This window comes from Salmo salar, chromosome ssa22, assembly GCF_905237065.1.
Source record: "Salmo salar chromosome ssa22, Ssal_v3.1, whole genome shotgun sequence".
Taxonomy (NCBI): domain Eukaryota; kingdom Metazoa; phylum Chordata; class Actinopteri; order Salmoniformes; family Salmonidae; genus Salmo; species Salmo salar.
This window is the reverse complement of record NC_059463.1, coordinates 63666371-63688568: the sequence shown is the minus strand read 5'-3', so window position 1 is coordinate 63688568 and position 22198 is coordinate 63666371. Positions and strand designations below refer to the sequence as shown.

Here is a 22198-nt window from a genome sequence, read left to right as displayed (position 1 = left end):
TAGTCCTGGGTCCTGTAGTAGTCCTAGCCCCAGAGCAGTGTTTCCTGGTCCTGTAGTACCCTAGCCCCAGAGCAGTGTTTCCTGATCCTGTAGTAGCCCAGCCCTCGAGTAGTGTTTCCTGATTCTGGGTGTTGTAGAAGACCTAGATTATTGTTTCCTGGTCCTAGGCACCCAAATGGGTTTTCATTTTTGCCTTAGCACTACACAGCTGATTACATTTTTAAAAAAATGCTTGTTACATTGATAGTTTGATTCAGCTGAATAGTGTCAATTCATACAAGTACTTGGGAGACATAATTTATAGATCGGCAGGTGAGGTTGCTCTCGAGCGGCTAGACGTTCTTTACCATTCGGCCATCAGATGTGCCACCAATGCTCCTTATAGGACACATCACTGCACTCTATACTCCTCTGTAAACTGGTCATCTCTGTATACCCGTCGCAAGACCCACTGGTTGATGCTTATTTATAAAACCCTCTTAGGCGTCACTCCCCCCTATCTGTAATATCTACTGCAGCCCTCATCCTCCACATACAACACCCGTTCAGCCAGTCACATTCTGTTAAAGGTCCCCAAAGCACACATCCCTGGGTCGCTCCTCTTTTCAGTTCGCTGCAGCTAGCGACTGGAACGAGCTGCAACAAACACTCAAACTGGACAGTTTTACCCACAACTCTTCATTCAAAGACACAATCATGGACACTCTTACTTACAGTTATGGCTGCTTCGCGTGATGTATTGTCTCTACCTTCCTGCCCTTTGTACTGTTGTCTGTGCCCAATAATTTTTTGTACCATGTTTTGTGCTAGCTAGGTCCATTACATGGTTATCTGGGCAAGCCACCCCATCACCTTTCACAGGTCGCAGTGTGAATTACACATTTGGTGCACAGACAAAGGGGAGCTAGCTACAACTTGTTGACGGCGCTCACTACAATCAAAACAACTCGCTCCACACAAGAAGTTGTCAGCGGCCAAGATTCAACAGTTCTATTTATAGGAAAGAGCTGATGAGGGTTGGAGAGATGTCTTTACTGTCATTACTTGTCTTGAAGGGGTTAAATTGCCCGAACGGCACCAGAACATCCAGATGAAATGTATTTTGAATGTTGTTGCAGTAATAATATGGTGCATTAAAACTAAAAGCAGATTTACCTAGCGCGGTTGAGACCCTAGGAACCTCAAGAGTTAACCAATCCTGTGAACAGGTTAGGCAACTCCGGTGTCTATACTTCAAAAGCAAAGTTAGATAAGACGGAAGTTTATGAAGTAGGGCCTTGTAAACAAAAAGAGAGTCATGTAGAAATCTATGGGTCTTTAGCGAAGTCCAGACAACTTTTTGAAACAGGATGCAGGGTTGAGTATCAAAACTGTCACCTGTAACAAAGCAAAGGGCATTATGGGAGATGGCATCCAAAGGTTTAAGAGTAATAGCAGCTGCACTTTGATTAATACTATCACCATAATCAACAGATAAAAAGGTTGACTGTGTCACGAACCGGCTCGAAGTTCATAACCAAAAAGGGAGACAACGTGGAGATAAGGAATAACAAAATATATTTATTAACTTAAGTAAACTAAATACAATTAACAATGGTGTGTGTAGTCAGTAATCTGTAGTGTAAATGAGTGTTTGCGTGCATAAATGTGATAATGAGGGGTGTTGAAAGGTGCCAAAGCAAACAAACGAAACGGCCACAAAAATGCCACAACCACAATATCAGTGTGTCTGCTTGGAGAGAGTCTCCTCAATGAATGGGGAAGTTGTGTATTTATCATGGGACACACCCAGCCCAGGTGTCCCCCATTTCACTGACAACCCTCCCGGCTCCACCCACCGACATCCTAATAAGGAAAACAAGAGCAAAGAGAACGAATTCTGCAGACAGAGTGGGAGGGCCTTCACAACTGAATAACCTGCTTCCTACTGTTTAGAGCAAGGCGTAGAACCACCAAGAGAAAAAAAATGGAATAATTGTTAAGTTGTGCCCATTTAGAATGAATTTTTATCTTATGTTTCTCCCTTCTCTAATAAAACCTGTGTCTCCAGGGGTTCTTCCGTCGGACCATCCGGTTGAAGCTGGTTTATGACCACTGTGACCTGCACTGTCGCATCCACAAGAAGAGCCGCAACAAGTGTCAGTACTGTCGCTTTCAGAAGTGCCTGGTGGTGGGCATGTCTCACAATGGTAAGAACCAATATTACAATCAATCAGTCAATGTACCCTGATCCCAGGCTGTGTCACAGCCAGCACCGGGAAACCCATTAGGCAGCATACAATTGGCCCAGCGTCGTCTGGGTTAGGGGAGGGTTTGGCCGGGATTTCCTTGTCCCATCGCGCTCTAGCGACTCCTTGTGGTGGGCTGGGTGCCTGCAAGCTGACTTCTGTTGCCAATTGTACGGTGTTTCCTCTGACACGTTGGTGTGGCTGGCTTCCAAGTTAAGCGAGCAGTGTGTCAAGAATCAGTGCGGCTTGGCCGTATTTCGGAGAACTCATGGCTCTCGTACGGCAGTTGCAGCGATGGGACTAGACTAACTACCAGTTGGATATCATGAAATTGGGGAGAAAAAGGGGTAAAAGTACAAAAACATAATTATAAAGCCCTTTTTACGTCAGCAGATGTCACAAAGTGCTTATACAGAAACCAAGCCTAAAACCCCAAACAGCAAGCAATGTAGAAGCACGGTGGCTAGGAAAAACTCCCTAGAAAGGCAGGAACCTAGGAAGAAACCTAGAGAGGAACCAGGCTCTGGTGGGTGGCCAGTCCTCTTCTGGCTGTGCCGGGTGGAGATCATATTTGACAAAAATCCGTTCCATTTAGTATGATATGTTAGGTTACATAACATTGACTAAATGTACATCCGAGACACTAATTATTATATGTTACATTTTATTTGTATAGATTTTCTTTATTTCCTCTTTATTTAACCAGGTAGGCTAGTTGAGAACAAGTTCTCATTTACAACTGCGACCTGGCCAAGATAAAGCAAAGCAGTCGACTCATACAACAACAGAGTTACACATGGAATAAACAAACAGTCAATAATACAGTAGAAAAAGTCTATATACAGTGTGTGCAAATGAGGTAAGGCAATAAATAGGCCATGGTGGCGAAGTAATTACAATATGGACAATAGGTTAGGCAGACCCTGTTCCTGAAGTCAAATGACCAAATCACCCTTTAGTAACCTCAACGGTGGAATGTTAACATACTGCTCAAAAAAATAAAGGGAACACTTAAACAACACATCCTAGATCTGAATGAAAGAAATAATCTTATTAAATACTTTTTTCTTTACATAGTTGAATGTGCTGACAACAAAATCACACAAAAATAATCAATTGAAATCCAATTTATCAACCCATGGAGGTCTGGATTTGGAGTCACACTCAAAATTAAAGTGGAAAACCACACTACAGGCTGATCCAACTTTGATGTAATGTCCTTAAAACAAGTCCGCCAACTCCTGGACAGTCTGTGGTGCAACGTGGCGTTGGTGGATGGAGCGAGACATGATGTCCCAGATGTGCTCAATTGGATTCAGGTCTGGGGAACGGGCGGGCCAGTCCATAGCATCAATGCCTTCCTCTTGCAGGAACTGCTGACACACTCCAGCCACATGAGGTCTAGCATTGTCTTGCATTAGGAGGAACCCAGGGCCAACCGCACCAGCATATGGTCTCACAAGGGGTCTGAGGATCTCATCTCGGTACCTAATGGCAGTCAGGCTACCTCTGGCGAGCACATGGAGGGCTGTGCGGCCCCCCAAAGAAATGCCACCCCACACCATGACTGACCCACCGCCAAACGGGTCATGCTGGAGGATGCTGCAGGCAGCAGAAGGTTCTCCATGGCGTCTCCAGACTCTGTCACGTCTGTCACGTGCTCAGTGTGAACCTGCTTTCATCTGTGAAGAGCACATGGCGACAGTGGCGAATTTGCCAATCTTGGTGTTCTCTGGCAAATGCCAAACGTCCTGCACGGTGTTGGGCTGTAAGCACAACCCCCACCTGTGGACGTCGGGCCCTCATACCACCCTCATGGAGTCTGTTTCTGACCGTTTGAGCAGACACATGCACATTTGTGGCCTGCTGGAGGTCATTTTGCAGGGCTCTGGCAGTGCTTCTCCTGCTCCTCCTTGCACAAAGGCGGAGGTAGCGGTCCTGCTGCTGGGTTGTTGCCCTCCTACGGCCTCCTCCACATCTCCTGATGTACTGGCCTGTCTCCTGGTAGCGCCTCCATGCTCTGGACACTACGCTGACAGACACAGCAAACCTTCTTGCCATAGCTCGCATTGATGTGCCATCCTGGATGAGCTGCACTACCTGAGCCACTTGTGTGGGTTGTAGACTCCGTCTCATGCTACTACTAGAGTGAAAGCACCGCCAGCATTCAAAAGTGACCAAAACATCAGCCAGGAAGCATAGGAACTGAGAAGTGGTCTGTGGTCCCCACCTGCAGAACCACTCCTTTATTGGGGGTGTCTTGCTAATTGCCTATAATTTCCACCTGTTGTCTATTCCATTTGCACAACAGCATGTGAAATGTATTGTCAATCAGTGTTGCTTCCTAAGTGGACAGTTTGATTTCACAGAAGTGTGATTGACTTGGAGTTACATTGTGTTGTTTAAGTGTTCCCTTTATTTTTTTGAGCAGTGTATATGAATTGTATGCTATTGTACGACTGCTATTACATTGGTAGGCCAATGAAATGTAACCTAACGTGAAGTATCATATTAAATGGAGTGGCAGGGATTTGAGTCATACGTTTTGCTCTGAGGCAAGGTTGCTCCCAGAGAAAGTCCTGTGGTTCTAGTCCAGGTGTAGTCCCTGTAGCGGCAGGGTCATCTGAGTTACTCCTTATATACACTCACATCCCATCATAAGCTGTAGTGGCTAGTGAAATCTGCCAGGGGAGTTTTTGTGTTTTCATCAATGATTCACAGAGGTTTACACACGTAGACACACACACTAGCTAGCGCTTGGTAGCTGGCTGTAGATTCTGCTGTGTCATGGTGCTTGGCTGGGTGCCCGGACGTAGGAGGAGACATATACATTTACAAAAGGTGTGATGGCTGATAGACCAGATCATTTATTACTCTGCAAGTCACCATTATACAAAAACAGGTTTAGACATAGCCCTAACCATATATTAAACAGGTCAACTGAATACTGTTGACTTCTACTAAATGAAACAGCTTTGTCCTTCCGCTTGACTGACGCAGAGGGGAACATAATCCTGTATTAGACATAATGTAATATACTGTAAACCTGTATTAGAGATGTGTTGGTAAATCCACAGATTGGTTTTCTGTCCGACTTACCTTCATTCACAAAGCTCCAGTTCAACCTATCCATTCTATCAGAGGAAGAAAAAAAAAGTTTTTCTAGGAATTCTGTCTCTCTCTAGAAAAGTCTGGTTATACAACATCGGTCATCCTAAACTTGATAATTGTCATTTAATGACGCTTGAAACTGTGGTCAATAACTGGTATTTGACTGTAGAAAGGTCAAACGTGATAGCTTCCCTGTGGCTCAGTTGGTAGAGCATGGTGTTTGCAACGCCAGGGTTGTGGGTTTGATTCCCACGGGGGGCCAGTACAAAAAAAAAATGCTTGAAAATGAAATGTATGCATTCACTACTGTAAGTCGCTCTGGATAAGAGCGTCTGCTAAATGACTAAAAATGTAAAAGAAATGTAATAGGAAGTCATAATCAGTTGTAGTGTCACTCTGGTGACGTCAACCATCTAATCTCTTTGAGTCAGTATTTATCAAGATTTATTTGTTACTGGTTATTATGATCAGTTTTAATCACCACATTTACAGAAAACTAGAAACATGTGAAAGAGATTAAATTGTCTGTTTCACTTTATTTCTGAATCTATTTCTTACCGTTTCTCACATTATTTCTGTAGAAAGATGTATAAAAGGTAAAACATTTGATAGGAAGTCATATAATAATCAGTAAGTATAGTCACTCTGGTGATGTCAACCATCTGATCTCTCTGGGTCAGTATTTATTTGTTACTGATTAATATTATCCGTTTTAATAATCACACAACTACAAACAAAATATTAAATTGCCTGTTTTTCACTTAATTTCTTAAATGTTTATCCATGTCAGATGTTGTGATGAGATACACATTTACATACCACACAAACGGCACAGAACGGTTTGGGGAGATATGCTGCAGTCTAGGAGTTTGGGGAGTTACTCTGTAGTTTGAAGATTTGGAGGGTTGCGCTGTATATGGAATTTGGTATTTTATTAGGGTCCCCATTAGCGGTTGCGAAAGCAGCAGCTACTCTTCTTGGGGTCTACACAAAACATGACATAATACAGAACATCAATAAACAAGAACAGCTCAAGGACAGAACTACAACAACTTTAAAAAAGGCACACATAGTTTGTATATTGTGTATATATAGGCTATCTAGGTCAAACAGCGGAAAAACGTTGGGCTGTTACTTCAGTTTTTCTAAACCAGGTTTGCTGTTCATTTGAGCATAATGAGATGGAAGGGAGTTCCATGCAATAATGACGCTATATAATACTTCTTTTTTTCTGGATTTAGGGACTGTGAAAAGACCCCTGGTGGCATGTCTGGTCAGTTAGGTTTGTGTGTCAGAGAGCTGTGTGCAAGTTGACTATGCAAACAATTTGGAATTTTCAATACATTTGTGAGGACAGAAGCTGGGAGATGAGAATCAAGTACAGGGACTGAACATTTAATAAATAACGGACATGCAACAAAACAACATTAATGCTGACACTGGGAACAAACTGAGGAACAGACAGATATAGATGGGGCAATCAACAAAGTGAAGGAGTCCAAGTGAGTCCAATGGAGCGCTGATGCCCGTAATGATGGGCAGCCTGTCTGCCGGGAGTGGGAGCAGGCGTGACAACATTAATGTTTTTTATAAAAAGAAGTGATGCAGTCAGTCGCTCCTCAACTCTTAGTCGAGAGAGACCTGTTTTTGAGATTCTTCAAAGTCGCCACCATTTGCCTTGATCACAGCATTGCACATTGGAATTCTCTCAACCAGCTTCATGATGTAGTCACTTGGAATGCATTTCAATTAACAGGTGTGCCTTGTTAAGTTTGTGTAATTTCTTTCCTTAATGCGTTTGAGCCAATCAGTTGTGCTGTGACAAGGTAGGCGTGGTACACAGAAGATATGGCAAGAACTGCTCAAATAAGCAAAGAGAAATGACATCCATCATTACTTTAAAACATGAAGATCTGTCAATACGGAACATTAAGGACTTTGAAGGTTTCTTCAAGTGCAGTTGCAAAAACCATCAATCGCTATGGATGAAACCGGCTCTCATTAGGACCACCACTGGAAAGGAAGACCCAGAGTTAACTGCACCTCAGATTGCAGTCCAAATAAATGCTTCAGAGTTCAAGTAACAGACATCTCAACATCAACTGTTCAGAGGCGACTACGTGAATCAGGCCTTCATGGTCGAATTGCTGCAAAGAAACCACTACTAAAGGACACTAATAAGAAGAGACTTGCTTGAGTCCAAATGTGAGATTTTTGGTTCCAACCGCTGTGTCTTTGTGAGAAGCAGAGTAGGTGAACGGATGATCTCTGCATGTGTGGTTCTCACCGTGAAGCATGGAGGTGGTGTGAGGGTGCTTCGCTGGTGATCCTGTCAGTGATTTATTTAGATTAAGGCACACTTAACCAGCATGGCTACCACAGCATTCTGCAGCGATACGCCATCCCATCTGGTTTGCGCTATCATTTATTTTTCTCCAACAGGACAAGGACCCAAAACACACCTCCAGGATGTGTACAGGCTATTTGACCAATGAGAGTGATGAAGTGCTGCATCAGATGACCTGGCCTCCAATCACCCAACCACAATCCAATTGAGATGGTTTGGGATGAGTTGGACCACAGCGTGAAGGAAAAGCAGCCAACAAGTGCTCAGCATATGTGGGAACTCCTTCAAGACTGTTGGAAAAGCATTCCTCGTGAAGCTGGTGGAGAGAATGCCAAGAGTGTCCAAAGCTGTCATCAAGGGAAAGGGTGGCAACTTTGAAGAATTTGAAATATATTTTTAATTCTTTGGTTACTACACTTTTTTGGTTACTACATGATTCCATATGTGTTATTTCATAGTTTGTCTTCTCTATTATTCTACAATGTAGAAAATAGTACAAATAATGAAACACCCTTGAATGAGTAGGTGTGCCCAAACTTTTGACTGCTACTGTACCTGTGGCTCAGTTGGTAGAGCGTGGTGTGTGCAACGCCAGGGTTGTGGGTTCAATTCCCATGGGGGGTCAGTACAAAAAAAAATGCATGAAATGAAGTGGATGCATTCACTACTGTAAGTACCTCTGGATAAGAGTGTCTGCTAAATTACTAAAATGTATATGGTTGAATCGTCAGCATACATGAACACACAGGCTTTGTTTAATGCTCGTGGCAGGTCATTGGTAAAAATAGAAGAGAGTAGAGAGCTCTCTTGCGGTACACCCTACACGTTTGATGTTAGAGAGGCTTCCATTAAATAAAACCCTCTGAGTTTTAGATTGATAGCTCTGAATCTACAATATGGCAGAGGTTGAAAAGCCATAAAACAGGTTATGGTCAATCATATCAAAGGCTGCACTGAAGTCCATCTTCTTATTATCAAATCAAATGTATTTATATAGCCCTTCTTACATCAGCTGATATCACAAAGTGCTGTACAGAAACCCAGCCTAAAACCCCAAACAGCAAGCAATGTAGGTGTAGAAGCACGGTGGCTAGGAAAAACTCCCTAGAAAGGCCAAAACCTAGGAAGAAACCTAGAGAGGAACCAGGCTATGAGGGGTGGCCAGTCCTCTTCTGGCTGTGCATTTTCATTTTCTTTCAACCAATCATCAGTAATTTGTGTCAGTGCAGTACATGTTGAGTGCCCTTCTCTATAAGCATGCTGAAAGTCTGTTGTCAATTTGTTTACAGAGAAATAGCATTGTTTTTGGTCAAACACAATTGTTTTACAACAGTTTGCTAAGAGCTGGAAGCAAGCTGATAGGTCTGCTGTTAGAACCAGTAAATTGACCACTCTTAGGTAGCGGGAATGATTTTGGCTTCCCTCCAGGTCTGAGGACAAAGACTTTCCTCTAGGCTCAGATTAAAGATATGACAGATAGCTGACTATGGCCACTCCTACCATCCTCAGTAGTTTTCCATCAAAGTTGTCAATGGCAGGAGGTTTGTCATTATTGATCTGATAATGTTGTCTGTGTTGTTTCCCATACAGCAATTCGTTTTGGCCGGATGCCCCAGGCTGAGAAGGAGAAGCTCCTAGCTGAGTTCTCTACTGACATTGACACCATGCACCCTGAGGCTGCCGACCTGAGGAGCCTGGCCAAGCTGCTCCTGGAGTCCTATCTCAAATACTTTCCCCTCACTAAGGCCAAGGCCAGGGCCATCCTATCTGGAAAGACTGGGGATAACGCGGTATGGACCAGACCTATCATGGCACAGTAGCTACGAGTTATTCCCTATCACAGTCACAACCATACTAACATGGCACAGTAGCTATTCGCTATCACACCATGTGATGATAGGTGGTGGCCCGACATCCAAGCTAAAATATCTGCCATGCAGAGATGGATGTTGCCACACAGACATACAGTGAGGGGAAAAAAGTATTTGATCCCCTGCTGATTTTGTACATTTGCCCACTGACAAAATAAATGATCAGTCTATAATTTTAATGGTAGGTTTATTTGAACAGTGAGAGACAGAATAACAACAAAAAAATCCAGAAAAACGCATGTCAAAAATGTTATAAAATTATTTGCATTTTAATGAGGGAAATAAGTATTTGACCCCTCTGCAAAACATGACTTAGTACTTGGTGGCAAAACCCTTGTTGGCAATCACAGAGGTCAGACGTTTCTTGTAGTTGGCCACCAGGTTTGCACACATCTCAGGAGGGATTTTGTCCCACTCCTCTTTGCAGATCTTCTCCAAGTCATTAAGGTTTCGAGGCTGACGTTTGGCAACTCAAACCTTCAGCTCCCTCCACAGATTTTCTATGGGATTAAGGTCTGGAGACTGGCTAGGCCACTCCAGGACCTTAATGTGCTTCTTCTTAAACCACTCCTTTGTTGCCTTGGCCGTGTGTTTTGGGTCATTGTCATGCTGGAATACCCATCCACGACCCATTTTCAATGCCCTGGCTGAGGGAAGGAGGTTCTCACCCAAGATTTGATGGTACATGGCCCCGTCCATCGTCCCTTTGATGCGGTGAAGTTGTCCTGTCCCCTTAGCAGAAAAACACCCCCAAAGCATAATGTTTCCACCTCCATGTTTGACGGTGGGGATGGTGTTCTTGGGGTCATAGGCAGCATTCCTCCTCCTCCAAACACGGCGAGTTGAGTTGATGCCAAAGAGCTCCATTTTGGTCTCATCTGACCACAACACATTCACCGAGTTGTCCTCTGAATCATTCAGATGTTCATTGGCAAACTTCAGATGGGCATGTATATGTATTCTTGAGCAGGGGGACCTTGCGGGCACTGCAGGATTTCAGTCCTTCACGGCGTAGTGTGTTACCAATTGTTTTCTTGGTGACTATGGTCCCAGCTGCCTTGATCATTGACAAGATCCTCCTGTGTAGTTCTGGGCTGATTCATCACCGTTCTCATGATCATTGCAACTCCACGAGGTGAGATCTTGCATGGAGCCCCAGGCCGAGGGAAATTGACAGTTCTTTTGTGTTTCTTCCATTTGCGAATAATCTCACCAACTGTTGTCGCCTTCTCACCAAGCTGCTTTTTGATGGTCTTGTAGCCCATTCCAGCCTTGTGTAGGTCTACAATCTTGTCCCTGACATCCTTGGAGAGCTCTTTGGTCTTGGCCATGGTGGAGAGTTTGGAATCTGATTGATTGCTTCTGTGGACAGGTGTCGTTTATACAGGTAACAAGCTGCGGTTAGGAGCACTCCCTTTAAGAGTGTGCTCCTAATCTCAGCTCGTTACCTGTATAAAAGACACCTGGGAGCCAGAAATCTTTCTGATTGAGAGGGGGTCAGATACTTATTTCCCTCATTAAAATGCAAATCAATTTATAAAATTTTTGACATGCGTTTTTCTGGATTCTTTTGTTGTTATTCTGTCTCTCACTGTTCAAATAAACCTACCATTCAAATTATAGACTGATAATTTCTTTGTCAGTGGGCAAACGTACAAAATCAGCAGGGGATCAAATACTTTTTTCCCTCACTGTACCTGTCCTTTCAGCAGGTGTGGACCCTAGTCGACACACTAAGAGACGAGTCAGTGAAAATTCAGGTTTTCAGCCACATGGGTGGTAATTGCAGAAATGCTTGTTTTACTAGGCGAAAGAGTTTCAGGTTGATGACCTGTCCACACTAATAAAACATGGAGTAGAAAGTTATGCCAGTGGAGTAGAAAGTTATGCCAGTACAGTAGAAAGTTATGCCAGTACAGTAGAAAGTTATGCCAGTACAGTAGAAAGTTATGCCAGTACAGTAGAAAGTTATGCAGAGAACAGTAGAACATTATGACAGAATACTGTAGCGTGTTATGACAGAATACTGTAGAGTGTTATGACAGAATACTGTAGAGTGTTATGACAGAATACTGTAGAGTGTTATGACAGAGTACATTATAGGTTTTTAGAAATTGTAATTTTGTTCCATTTGAAACATTCCATCCACAGCTGGGGGGCAAGCGTAGCCTGCTCCAATGCATTACAGTGCAGAAACAGAGCTGGATTACACCTTTCTCAACATTGGCCACCACTAATTGGAGATTTAAGTGACAAAAATGTACTATACCTGACAAGTATGTGTGGTTTAGGTTAATTGTCCATCCTTTATGAGCTCTGCTTGTCAAGCAGCAGAAGGTGGCATTTTAAATCAAATCGTGTTTGTCACATACGCCGCATACAACAGGTGTAGACCTTAGTGAAATGCTTAATTACAAGCCCTTAACCAACAATGCTTTAACACTTATTTTTCTTAACTTCTTAAGTAAAAATGGTTTAAATAACAAATAAACAGCAGCAGTAAAATAACAATAGCGAGGCTATATACAGGGGGTACCGGTACAGAGTCAATGTGGAGGCTATATACAGGGGGTACCGGTACAGAGTCAATGTGGAGGCTATATACAGGGGGTACCGGTACAGAGTCAATGTGGAGGCTATATACAGGGGGTACCGGTACAGAGTCAATGTGGAGGCTATATACAGGGGGTACCGGTACAGAGTCAATGTGGAGGCTATATACAGGGGGTACCGGTACAGAGTCAATGTGGAGGCTATATACAGGGGGTACCGGTACAGAGTCAATGTGGAGGCTATATACAGGGGGTACTACGGTACAGAGTCAATGTGGAGGCTATATACAGGGGGTACCGGTACAGAGTCAATGTGGAGGCTATATACAGGGTATACGGTACAGAGTCAATGTGGAGGCTATATACAGGGGGTACCGGTACAGAGTCAATGTGGAGGCTATATACAGGGGGTACCGGTACAGAGTCAATGTGGAGGCTATATACAGGGGGTACCGGTACAGAGTCAATGTGGAGGCTATATACAGGGGGTACCGGTACAGAGTCAATGTGGAGGCTATATACAGGGGGTACCGGTACAGAGTCAATGTGGAGGCTATATACAGGGGGTACCGGTACAGAGTCAATGTGGAGGCTATATACAGGGGTACCGGTACAGAGTCAATGTGGAGGCTATATACAGGGGGTACCGGTACAGAGTCAATGTGGAGGCTATATACAGGGGGTTACGGTACAGAGTCAATGTGGAGGCTATATACAGGGGTACCGGTACAGAGTCAATGTGGAGGCTATATACAGGGGTACCGGTACAGAGTCAATGTGCGGGGGCACTGGTTAGTCGAGGTAATTGAGGTAATATGTACATGTAGGTAGAGTTATTAAAGTGACTATGTATAGATAATAACAGAGAGTAGCAGCAGCGTAGAGGAGGGGGGTCATGGCAAATAGTCTGGGTAGCACTTTGATTACACGTTCAGGAGTCTTATGGCTTAAAGAGGAGTCGGGGTAGCCCTTTGATTAGGAGTCTTATGGCTTGGGGTTAGAAGCTGTTTAGAAGCTTCTTGGACCTAGACTTGGCGCTCCGGTACCGCTTGCCGTGCGGTAGCAGTGAGAACAGTCTGTCTAGGGTGGCTGGCGTCTTTCACAATTTTTATGGCCTTCCTCTGACACCGCCTGGTATAGAGGTCCTGGATGGCAGGAAGCTTGATGTACTGGGTCGTACACACTACCCTCTGTAGTGCCTTGCAGTCGGAAGCCGAGCAGTTGCCATACCTTGATTTGAAAAGGTTTTGTTGTGCCCTCTTCATGACTGTCTTGGTCTGCTTGGACCATGTTAGTTTGTTGATGTGGACGCCAAGGAACTTGAAGCTCTCAACCTGCTCCACTACAGCCCCGTCAATGAGAATGACAATCCCTTGAAAGCGCCACACAGATGTCAATGGTTTTAGCGGAGATGGAGATCTCCTTGCCCGACAGAAGGCACATCGAACACTCTGCACCGTATTGTGATATTTATTGATAACCTATGTTATGACAGAGTACAGTAGAATATACAGTACAATGGAATAGATCCGAATAGAACGAGAGTCCACATTCTGATACATGTGAAATGTTTTGAGTTGATAGTTGACCAGAGGAAGCATGGCAGGAAACAGCAGCATGTTATTTAACAAACTAGCTAGCAGAGTAAACCCTCAGCCTGACCTCTGATCTGTTTTTTAGTTCCAGCATCATGGCCTTGCAGATCTCACTCCTCTCCTCCCTCTACATTTTAGTCATTTAGCAGACACTCACACACAGCAACTTAGTGCATTCACATAGTGTATGTGGACACACCTTTCCAACAAGTCAGTTCATCAAATTTTTGCCCTGCTAGAGCTGCCCCGATCAACTGTAAGTGATGTTATTGTGAAGTGGAAACGTCTAGGAGCAACAACGGCTCAGCCACGAAGTGGTAGGCCACACAAGCTCGCAGAACGGGATCAGTGAATGCTGAAGCGCGTAGCGCGAAAAAATCGTCTGTCCTCAGTTTCAGCACTCACTACCGAGTTCCAAACTGCTTCTGGAAGCAAAGTCAGCACAAGAACTTTGTCGGGAGCTTCATGAAATGGGTTATCATATCTGAGCAGCCGCACACACGCCTAAGATTACAATGCGCAATGCCAAGCGTCGGCTGGAGTGGTGTTAAGCTCATCGCTATTGGACTCTACAGCAGTGAAAACGGATTCTCTGGAGTGATGAATCACGCTTCACTATCTGGCAGTCTGGCGGACTAATCTGGGTTTGACGGATGCCAGGAGAACACTACATGCCCAAAGGCATAGTGCCAACTGTAAAGTTTGGTGGAGGAATAATGGACTGGGGATGTTATTCATGGTTCATGCTAGGCCCCTTTATTCCTGTGAAGGGGAATCTTAACGCTACAGCATACAATGACATTTAGACAATTCTGTGCTTCCAACTTTCTGGCAACAGTTTGGGGAAGGCCCTTTCCTGTTTCAGCATGACAATGCCCCCGTGCACAAAGCGAGGTCCAAGCAGAAATGGTTTGTTGAGATCAGTGTGGAAGAACTTGACTGGTCTGCACAGAGCCCTGACCTCAACCCCATCGAACACCTTTGGGATGGATTGGAATGCCAACAGCGAGCCAGGCCTAATCGCCTCAACATTAGAGCCCAACCTCACTAATGCTCTTGTGGCTGAATGGAAGCAAGTCCCCTCAGCAGTGTTCCAACATCTAGTGGAAAGCCTTCCCAGAAGAGTGGAGGCTGTTATAGCAGCAAAGGGGGAACCAACTCCATATTAATGCCCATGATTTTGGAATGAGATGTTTGACGAGCAGGTGTCCACATACTGTTGGTCATGTAGTGTAGCTAGGTGGGACAACCACATATCTCAGTCATAGAAAGTACATTTTTCCTAAATGAAGTAGCTATCAGAAAAGTCAGTACTAGTAGGGGGAAAGTCAGTACTAGTAGGGGGGAAAGTCAGTGCTAGTAGGGGGAAAAGTCAGTACTAGTAGGGGGAAAAGTCATTGCTAGTAGGGGGAAAAATCAGTACTAGTAGGGGGAAAAGTCAGTACTAGTAGTGGGGAAAGTCAGTACTAGTAGAGGGGAAAAGTCATTGCTAGTAGGGGGGAAAAATCAGTACTAGTAGGGGGGAAAAGTCAGTACTAGTAGGGGGAAAAGTCAGTACTAGTAGGGGGAAAAGTCAGTACTAGTAGGGGGGAAAAGTCAGTGCTAGTAGGGGGGGAAAGTCAGTACTAGTAGGGGGGAAAGTCAGTACTAGTAGGGGGGAAAGTCAGTGCTAGTAGGGGGAAAAGTCAGTACTAGTAGGGGGAAAAGTCATTGCTAGTAGGGGGAAAAATCAGTACTAGTAGGGGGAAAAGTCAGTACTAGTAGTGGGGAAAGTCAGTACTAGTAGAGGGGAAAAGTCATTGCTAGTAGGGGGAAAAATCAGTACTAGTAGGGGGGAAAAGTCAGTACTAGTAGGGGGAAAAGTCAGTACTAGTAGGGGGAAAAGTCAGTACTAGTAGGGGGGAAAAGTCAGTACTAGTAGGGGGGGAAAGTCAGTACTAGTAGGGGGGAAAGTCAGTACTAGTAGGGGGGAAAAGTCAGTACTAGTAGGGGGGAAAAGTCAGTACTAGTAGGGGGAAAAGTCAGTACCAGTAAGGGAGAAAAGTCAGTACTAAACTCAGCAAAATTAGGGTTATATTAGGGTTATGTTAGGGTTTTATTAGGCTTGTATTATGGTTAGGGATGTATTTGGGTTAGGGTTATAAACTCATCAAAAAAAGAAACGTCCTCTCATTGTCAACTGCGTTTATTTTCAGCAAACTTAACATGTGTAAATATTTGTATGAACATAACAAGATTCAACAACTGAGACATAAACTGAACAAGTTCCACAGACATGTGACTAACATAAATGGAATAATGTGTCCCTGAACAAAGGGGGGGGGTCAAAATCAAAAGTAACAGTCAGTATCTGGTGTGGCCACCAGCTGCATTAAGTACTGCAGTGCATCTCATCCTCATGAACTGCACCAGATTTGCCAGTTCTTGCTGTGAGATGTTACCCCACTCTACCACCAAGGCACCTGCAAGTTTCCGGACATTTCTGGGGGGAATGGCCCTAGCTCTCACCCTCCAATCCAACAGGTACCAGACATGCTCAATGGGATTGAGATCCGGGCTCTTCGCTGGCCATGGCAGAACACTGACATTCCTGTCTTGCAGGAAATCACGCACAGAATGAGCAGTATGGCTGGTGGCATTGTCATGCTGGATGGTCATGTCAGGATGAGTCTGCAGGAAGGGTACCACATGAGGGAGGAGGATATCCACGACTCGTCAGTAAAGAGCACTTTTTGCTAGTCCTGTCTGGTCCAGCGACGGTGGGTTTGTGCCCATAGGCGACGTTGTTGCCGGTGATGTCTGGTGAGGACCTGCCTTACAACAGGCCTTCAAGCCCTCAGTCCAGCCTCTCTCAGCCTATTGTGGACAGTCTTTGCATTGATTGAGGGATTGTGTGTTCCTGGTTTAACTCGGGCAGTTGTTGTTGCCATCCTGTACCTGTCCCACAGGTGTGATGTTCGGATGTACCGATCCTGTGCAGGTGTTGTTACACGTGGTCTGCCACTGCGAGGACGATCAGCTGTCTGTCCCATCTCCCTGTGGTGCTGTCTTAGGCATCTCACAGTACGGACATTATTGCCCTGGCCTCGTGCCTCCTTGCAGCATGCCTAAGGCACGTTCACGCAGATGAGCTGGGACCCTGGGCATCTTTCTTTTGGTGTTTTTGAGTCAGTAGAAAGGCCTCTTTAGTGTCCTAAGTTTTCATAACTGTGACCTTAATTGCCTACCGTCTGTAAGCTGTTAGTGTCTTAACGACCGTTCCACAGGTGCATGTTCATTAATTGTGTATGGTTCATTGAACAAGCATGTGAAACAGTGTTTAAACCCTTTACAATGAAGATCTGTGAAGTTATTTGGATTTTAACGAATTATCTTTGAAAGACAGGGTCCTGAAAAAGGGACGTTTCTTTTTTTGCTGAGTTTAGTAGGGGGGAAATTCAGTTCTAGTAGGGGGGAAAGTCACTACTAGTGGGTGGGGGGGAGGGGAGGGGTACTGTGGGATTAATTAAGACACTCTTTGAAGAGGTAGGGTTTCAGATGTTTTTGAATAGGCATGGACTCTGCTGTCTTAGCTTCAGGGGGGAAGCTGGTTCCAGCATTGGGGTGCCAGGTCATAGAAGAGCATTGACTGGGCTGAGCGGGAGCTGCCCTCCCGTAGAGGTGGGAGGGTCAAGAGACCAGAGGTGGCAGAACAGACTACCCAGGTTGGGGTGTAGGGTTGATCATAGCCTGAAGGTAAGGAGGGGTAGTTCCTCTTGCTGCTCCGTAGGCAAGTATCATGGTCTTATATTGGATGTGAGCTTTGACTGGAAGCCAGTAAATTGTGCAGAGGAGCGGGGTGACATGGGAGAACTTGGGAAGGTTGAACACCAGATCTGGTGGCAGTGTTCTGAATAAGTTGCAGGGGTTTGATGGCACATGTTATAACAGGCTGTTGTCTCCTTGTCTCCAGATAGTCATCATGTTATAACAGGCTGTTGTCTCCAGATAGTCATCATATTATAACAGGCTGTTATCTCCAGAGAGTCATCATGTTATAACAGGCTGTTGTCTCCTTGTCTCCAGAGAGTCATCATGTTATAACAGGCTGTTATCTCCAGAGAGTCATCATGTTATAACAGGCTGTTATCTCCAGAGAGTCATCATGTTATAACAGGCTGTTGTCTCCAGATAGTCATCATGTTATAACAGGCTGTTGTCTCCAGAGAGTCATCATGTTATAACAGGCTGTTGTCTCCAGAGAGTCATCATGTTATAACAGGCTGTTGTCTCCAGAGAGTCATCATGTTATAACAGGCTGTTGTCTCCAGAGAGTCATCATGTTATAACAGGCTGTTGTCTCCAGAGAGTCATCATGTTATAACAGGCTGTTGTCTCCAGAGAGTCATCATGTTATAACAGGCTGTTGTCTCCAGAGAGTCATCATGTTATAACAGGCTGTTGTCTCCAGAGAGTCATCATGTTATAACAGGCTGTTGTCTCCAGAGAGTCATCATGTTATAACAGGCTGTTGTCTCCAGAGAGTCATCATGTTATAACAGGCTGTTGTCTCCAGAGAGTCATCATGTTATAACAGGCTGTTGTCTCCAGAGAGTCATCATGTTATAACAGGCTGTTGTCTCCAGAGAGTCATCAAGTTATAACAGGCTGTTATCTCCAGAGAGTCATCATGTTATAACAGGCTGTTGTCTCCAGAGAGTCATCATGTTATAACAGGCTGTTGTCTCCAGAGAGTCATCATGTTATAACAGGCTGTTGTCTCCAGAGAGTCATCATGTTATAACAGGCTGTTGTCTCCAGAGAGTCATCATGTTATAACAGGCTGTTGTCTCCAGAGAGTCATCATGTTATAACAGGCTGTTGTCTCCAGAGAGTCATCATGTTATAACAGGCTGTTGTCTCCAGAGAGTCATCATGTTATAACAGGCTGTTATCTCCAGAGAGTCATCATGTTATAACAGGCTGTTGTCTCCAGAGAGTCATCATGTTATAACAGGCTGTTGTCTCCAGAGAGTCATCATGTTATAACAGGCTGTTGTCTCCAGAGAGTCATCATGTTATAACAGGCTGTTGTCTCCAGAGAGTCATCATGTTATAACAGGCTGTTGTCTCCACAGAGGCGGCATGTTTCACAGTAATGTGCTTGATTTTGTTTGTTTGTTGTCTCTCTGCAGCCGTTTGTAATCCATGACATGAAGTCTCTTCAGGAAGGACAGAGGTTTATCAACTGCAGGCAGATGCCCATCCATGTTGTCCAGGAGACCAGGCCTGAGGCTGGGCCTGAGGCTGGGCCTGAGGCTGGGCCTGAGGCTGGGCCTGAGGCTGGGCCTGGGACTGGAGCTGGCTGTGGTCTAGGTATTATAATGGTGTTTCTATCCTCTGTGACTGTTTTCCCTGTACCTTTTCTTCTCCTATTTATATTTTATTTTTTTGTAGAGTGGTTAGTTACCTTTCTACACTGAACAAAAATAGACATGCAACATGCAACAATTTCAAGATTTTACTGAGTTACAGTTCATGTAAGGAAATTAGTCAATTGAAATAAATGCATTAGTCCCTTATCTATGGATTTCACATGACTGGGAATACAGATATGCATCAGTTGGTCACAGATACCTTAAAAAATAGATTGATTGATTGTGGCCTGTGGAATGTTGTCCCACTCCTCTTCAATGGGTGTTCGAAGTATCTGGATATTGGCGGGAACTGGAATACACGTCGATCCAGAGCATCCCAAACATGCTCAATGGGTGACATGTCTGGTGAGTATGCAGGACATGGAAGAACTGGGACATTTTCAGCCTCCAGGAATTGTGTACAGATCCTTGCGACATGGGGCCGTGCATTATCATGCTGAAACATGAGCTGATGGCGGTGGCTGAATGGCACGACAATAGGCCTCACGGTATCTCTGTACATTCAAATTGCCTTTGATAAAATCCAATTGTGTTCGTTGTCCGTAGCTTATGCCTGCCCCATACCATAACCTCACCGCCACCATGGGGCACTCTGTTCACAACGTTGACATCAGCAAACCGCTTGCCCACACGAGCCATCTGCCCGGTACAGTTGAAACCGGGATTCATCCGTTAAGAACACACTTCTCCAGCTTTCCAGTGGCCCAGGAAGGTGAGCATTTGCCCACTGAAGTCATTTACGACGCCGAACTGCAGTCAGGTCAAGACCCTTGTGAGGACGACGAGTGCGCAGATGAGATTCCCTGAGACGGTTTCTAACAGTTTGTGTAGAACTTATTTGGTTGTGCAAACTCAGTTTCATCAGCTGTCCCGGTGGCTGGTCTGAGACTATCCCGCAGGTGACGAAGCCAGATGTGACGGTCCTGGGCTGGTATGGTTACACATGGTCTGAAGTTGTGATGCCGGTTGGACGTACTGCCAAATTCTCTAAATCAACATTGGAGGTGGCTTATGGTAGATAAATGAAGATTCAATTCTCTGGCAACAGCTCTGGTTTCTGACATTCCTGCAGTCAGCATGCCAATTGCATGCTCTCTCAAAACTTAAGACGTCTGTGGCATTGTGTTGTGTGACAGAACTGCACATTTTAGTGGCTTTTTGTTGTCCCAGCACAAGGTGCACCTGTGTAATGATCATGCTGTTTAATTAGCTTCTTGATATGCCACACCTTTTTGTGCATATAGAACATTTTGAGGGTCTTTTTATTTCAGCTCATGAATCATGGGACCAACACTGTACATGTTGTTTTTATATTTTTGTTCAGTGTAAATGAAATAACACTGAACAAATATGATTTTCTGCAGGTAGATGTCTGGCAGTGAGTGAAGGTCTGGCTGTAGGTGGAGGTCTAGGTGGGGGTGTTGGTCTGGCCCAGGAGCCCACTGACGAGGTGCAGCTCAGGTTCTTCTACAGCTGTCAGTCGCGCTCCGCCGAGGCCGTCCGAGAGGTCACAGAGTTCGCTAAGAGCATCCCTGGCTTCGTGGGATTGGACCTGAACGATCAGGTGACTCTGCTGAAGTACGGCGTCATCGAGGTGCTCATCATCATGTGGGCTCCGCTCATGAACAAAGATGGTACACTGATCTCCTATGGACAGATCTTCATGACGAGAGAGTTCCTGAAGAGCCTGAGGAAACCCTTCTGTGATATGATGGAACCCAAGTTTGAGTTCTCTGTTAAGTTCAACACCCTGGAGCTGTATGACAGTGATATGGCACTCTTCCTCGCCGTCATCATCCTCAGTGGAGGTTAGTATTGTAATATTATTATTAGCATCATTACATAATGACAACCACCTCAGTGGAGGTGGGTGGGGCTTAGCTATCATCCTCAATGGAGGTGGGTGGGGCTTAGCTATCATCCTCAGTGGAGGTGGGTGGGGCTTAGCTATCATCCTCAGTGGAGGTGGGTGGGGTTTACTGTCATCCTCAGTGGAGGTGGGTGGGGTTTACTGTCATCCTCAGTGGAGGTGGGTGGGGTTTGCCGTCATCCTCAGTGGGGGTGGGTGTGGCTTAGCTATCATCCTCAATGGCTGTGGGTGGGGATTAGCTATCATCCTCAGCAGTGGTGGTGGGGCTTTACAGTCTAGAAAAGTGTTATTCCAATTTTTTTAAGTAGGGACCCTATTTTTTCATTCAAATTTCTGGGAAACCCATTTTTTTGGCTAGGATTTCTCGCAACCCCATCCCCCACACCCCAAATCTAATGACACAAACTTAAAAGCTGTACATTTAGATTTTTACATCGACAAATAACCTTAAATTCATTACATTTTCATCTCTTATCAAAATGAAAAGAAAAAATAAATTTACTCCAATACAATTGTATTTTCAATTGATCTTTCTCAAAAACATTTATGATTTTTGGCCTCCCGAGTGGCGCAGTGGTCTAAGGCACTGCATCGCAGTGCTAGCTGTGCCACTAGAGATTCTGGGTTTGAGTCCATGCTCTGTCGCAGCCGGCCGTGACCGGGAGACTCATGGGGCGGCGCACAATTGGCCCAGCGTCGCCCGGGTTAGGGGAGGGTTTGGCCGGCAGGGATGTCCTTGTCCCATTGACTCCTGTGGCTGGCCGGGTGCAGTGCAGCTGACACGGTTGCCAGGTGTACGGTGTTTCCTCCGACACATTGGTGCTTCTGGGTTAAGTGGGCATTGTGTCAAGAAGCAGTGAGGCTTGGCTGGGTTGTGTTTCGGAGGTCGTGCGGCTCTCGACCTTTGCCTCTCCTGAGTCCGTACGGGAGTTGCAGCAATGAGACAAGGCTGTAACTACCAATTGGATACCAAAGACCACAAGAAAGGTTTCATGTGTTTATTGTAGCAGCATAGATTTAGGGTTAATCAGCACAGCGACAGCTAGTGTATGTCAGAAAGACAGGTTTGACCTGTATAGTAGCAGCATAGATTTATCGTGACAAAAGGAGTGAAGATGGTCCCTAAACCCTCTCTGCCTGTTACACATGTGAAGTTGGCAGCATATTACATAAGTGGAGTTGGCAGCATATTACATAAGTGGAGTTG

General features: G+C 44.9%; 1 protein-coding gene across 2 annotated transcripts in view; it reads left to right on the top strand.

The window, feature by feature from the left end:
* pparg (peroxisome proliferator-activated receptor gamma) overlaps window positions 1-22198 on the top strand; it is a 93815-nt gene that overhangs the window by 56033 nt on the left and 15584 nt on the right. For both annotated transcript variants that reach the window (XM_014168482.2, XM_045705117.1), the window contains exons 4-7: window positions 2051-2189; window positions 9277-9476; window positions 18879-19059; window positions 20486-20929. In XM_014168482.2, coding sequence (XP_014023957.2) covers window positions 2051-2189; window positions 9277-9476; window positions 18879-19059; window positions 20486-20929 — 964 coding nt within the window. The remainder of the gene's footprint in view (window positions 1-2050; window positions 2190-9276; window positions 9477-18878; window positions 19060-20485; window positions 20930-22198) is intronic.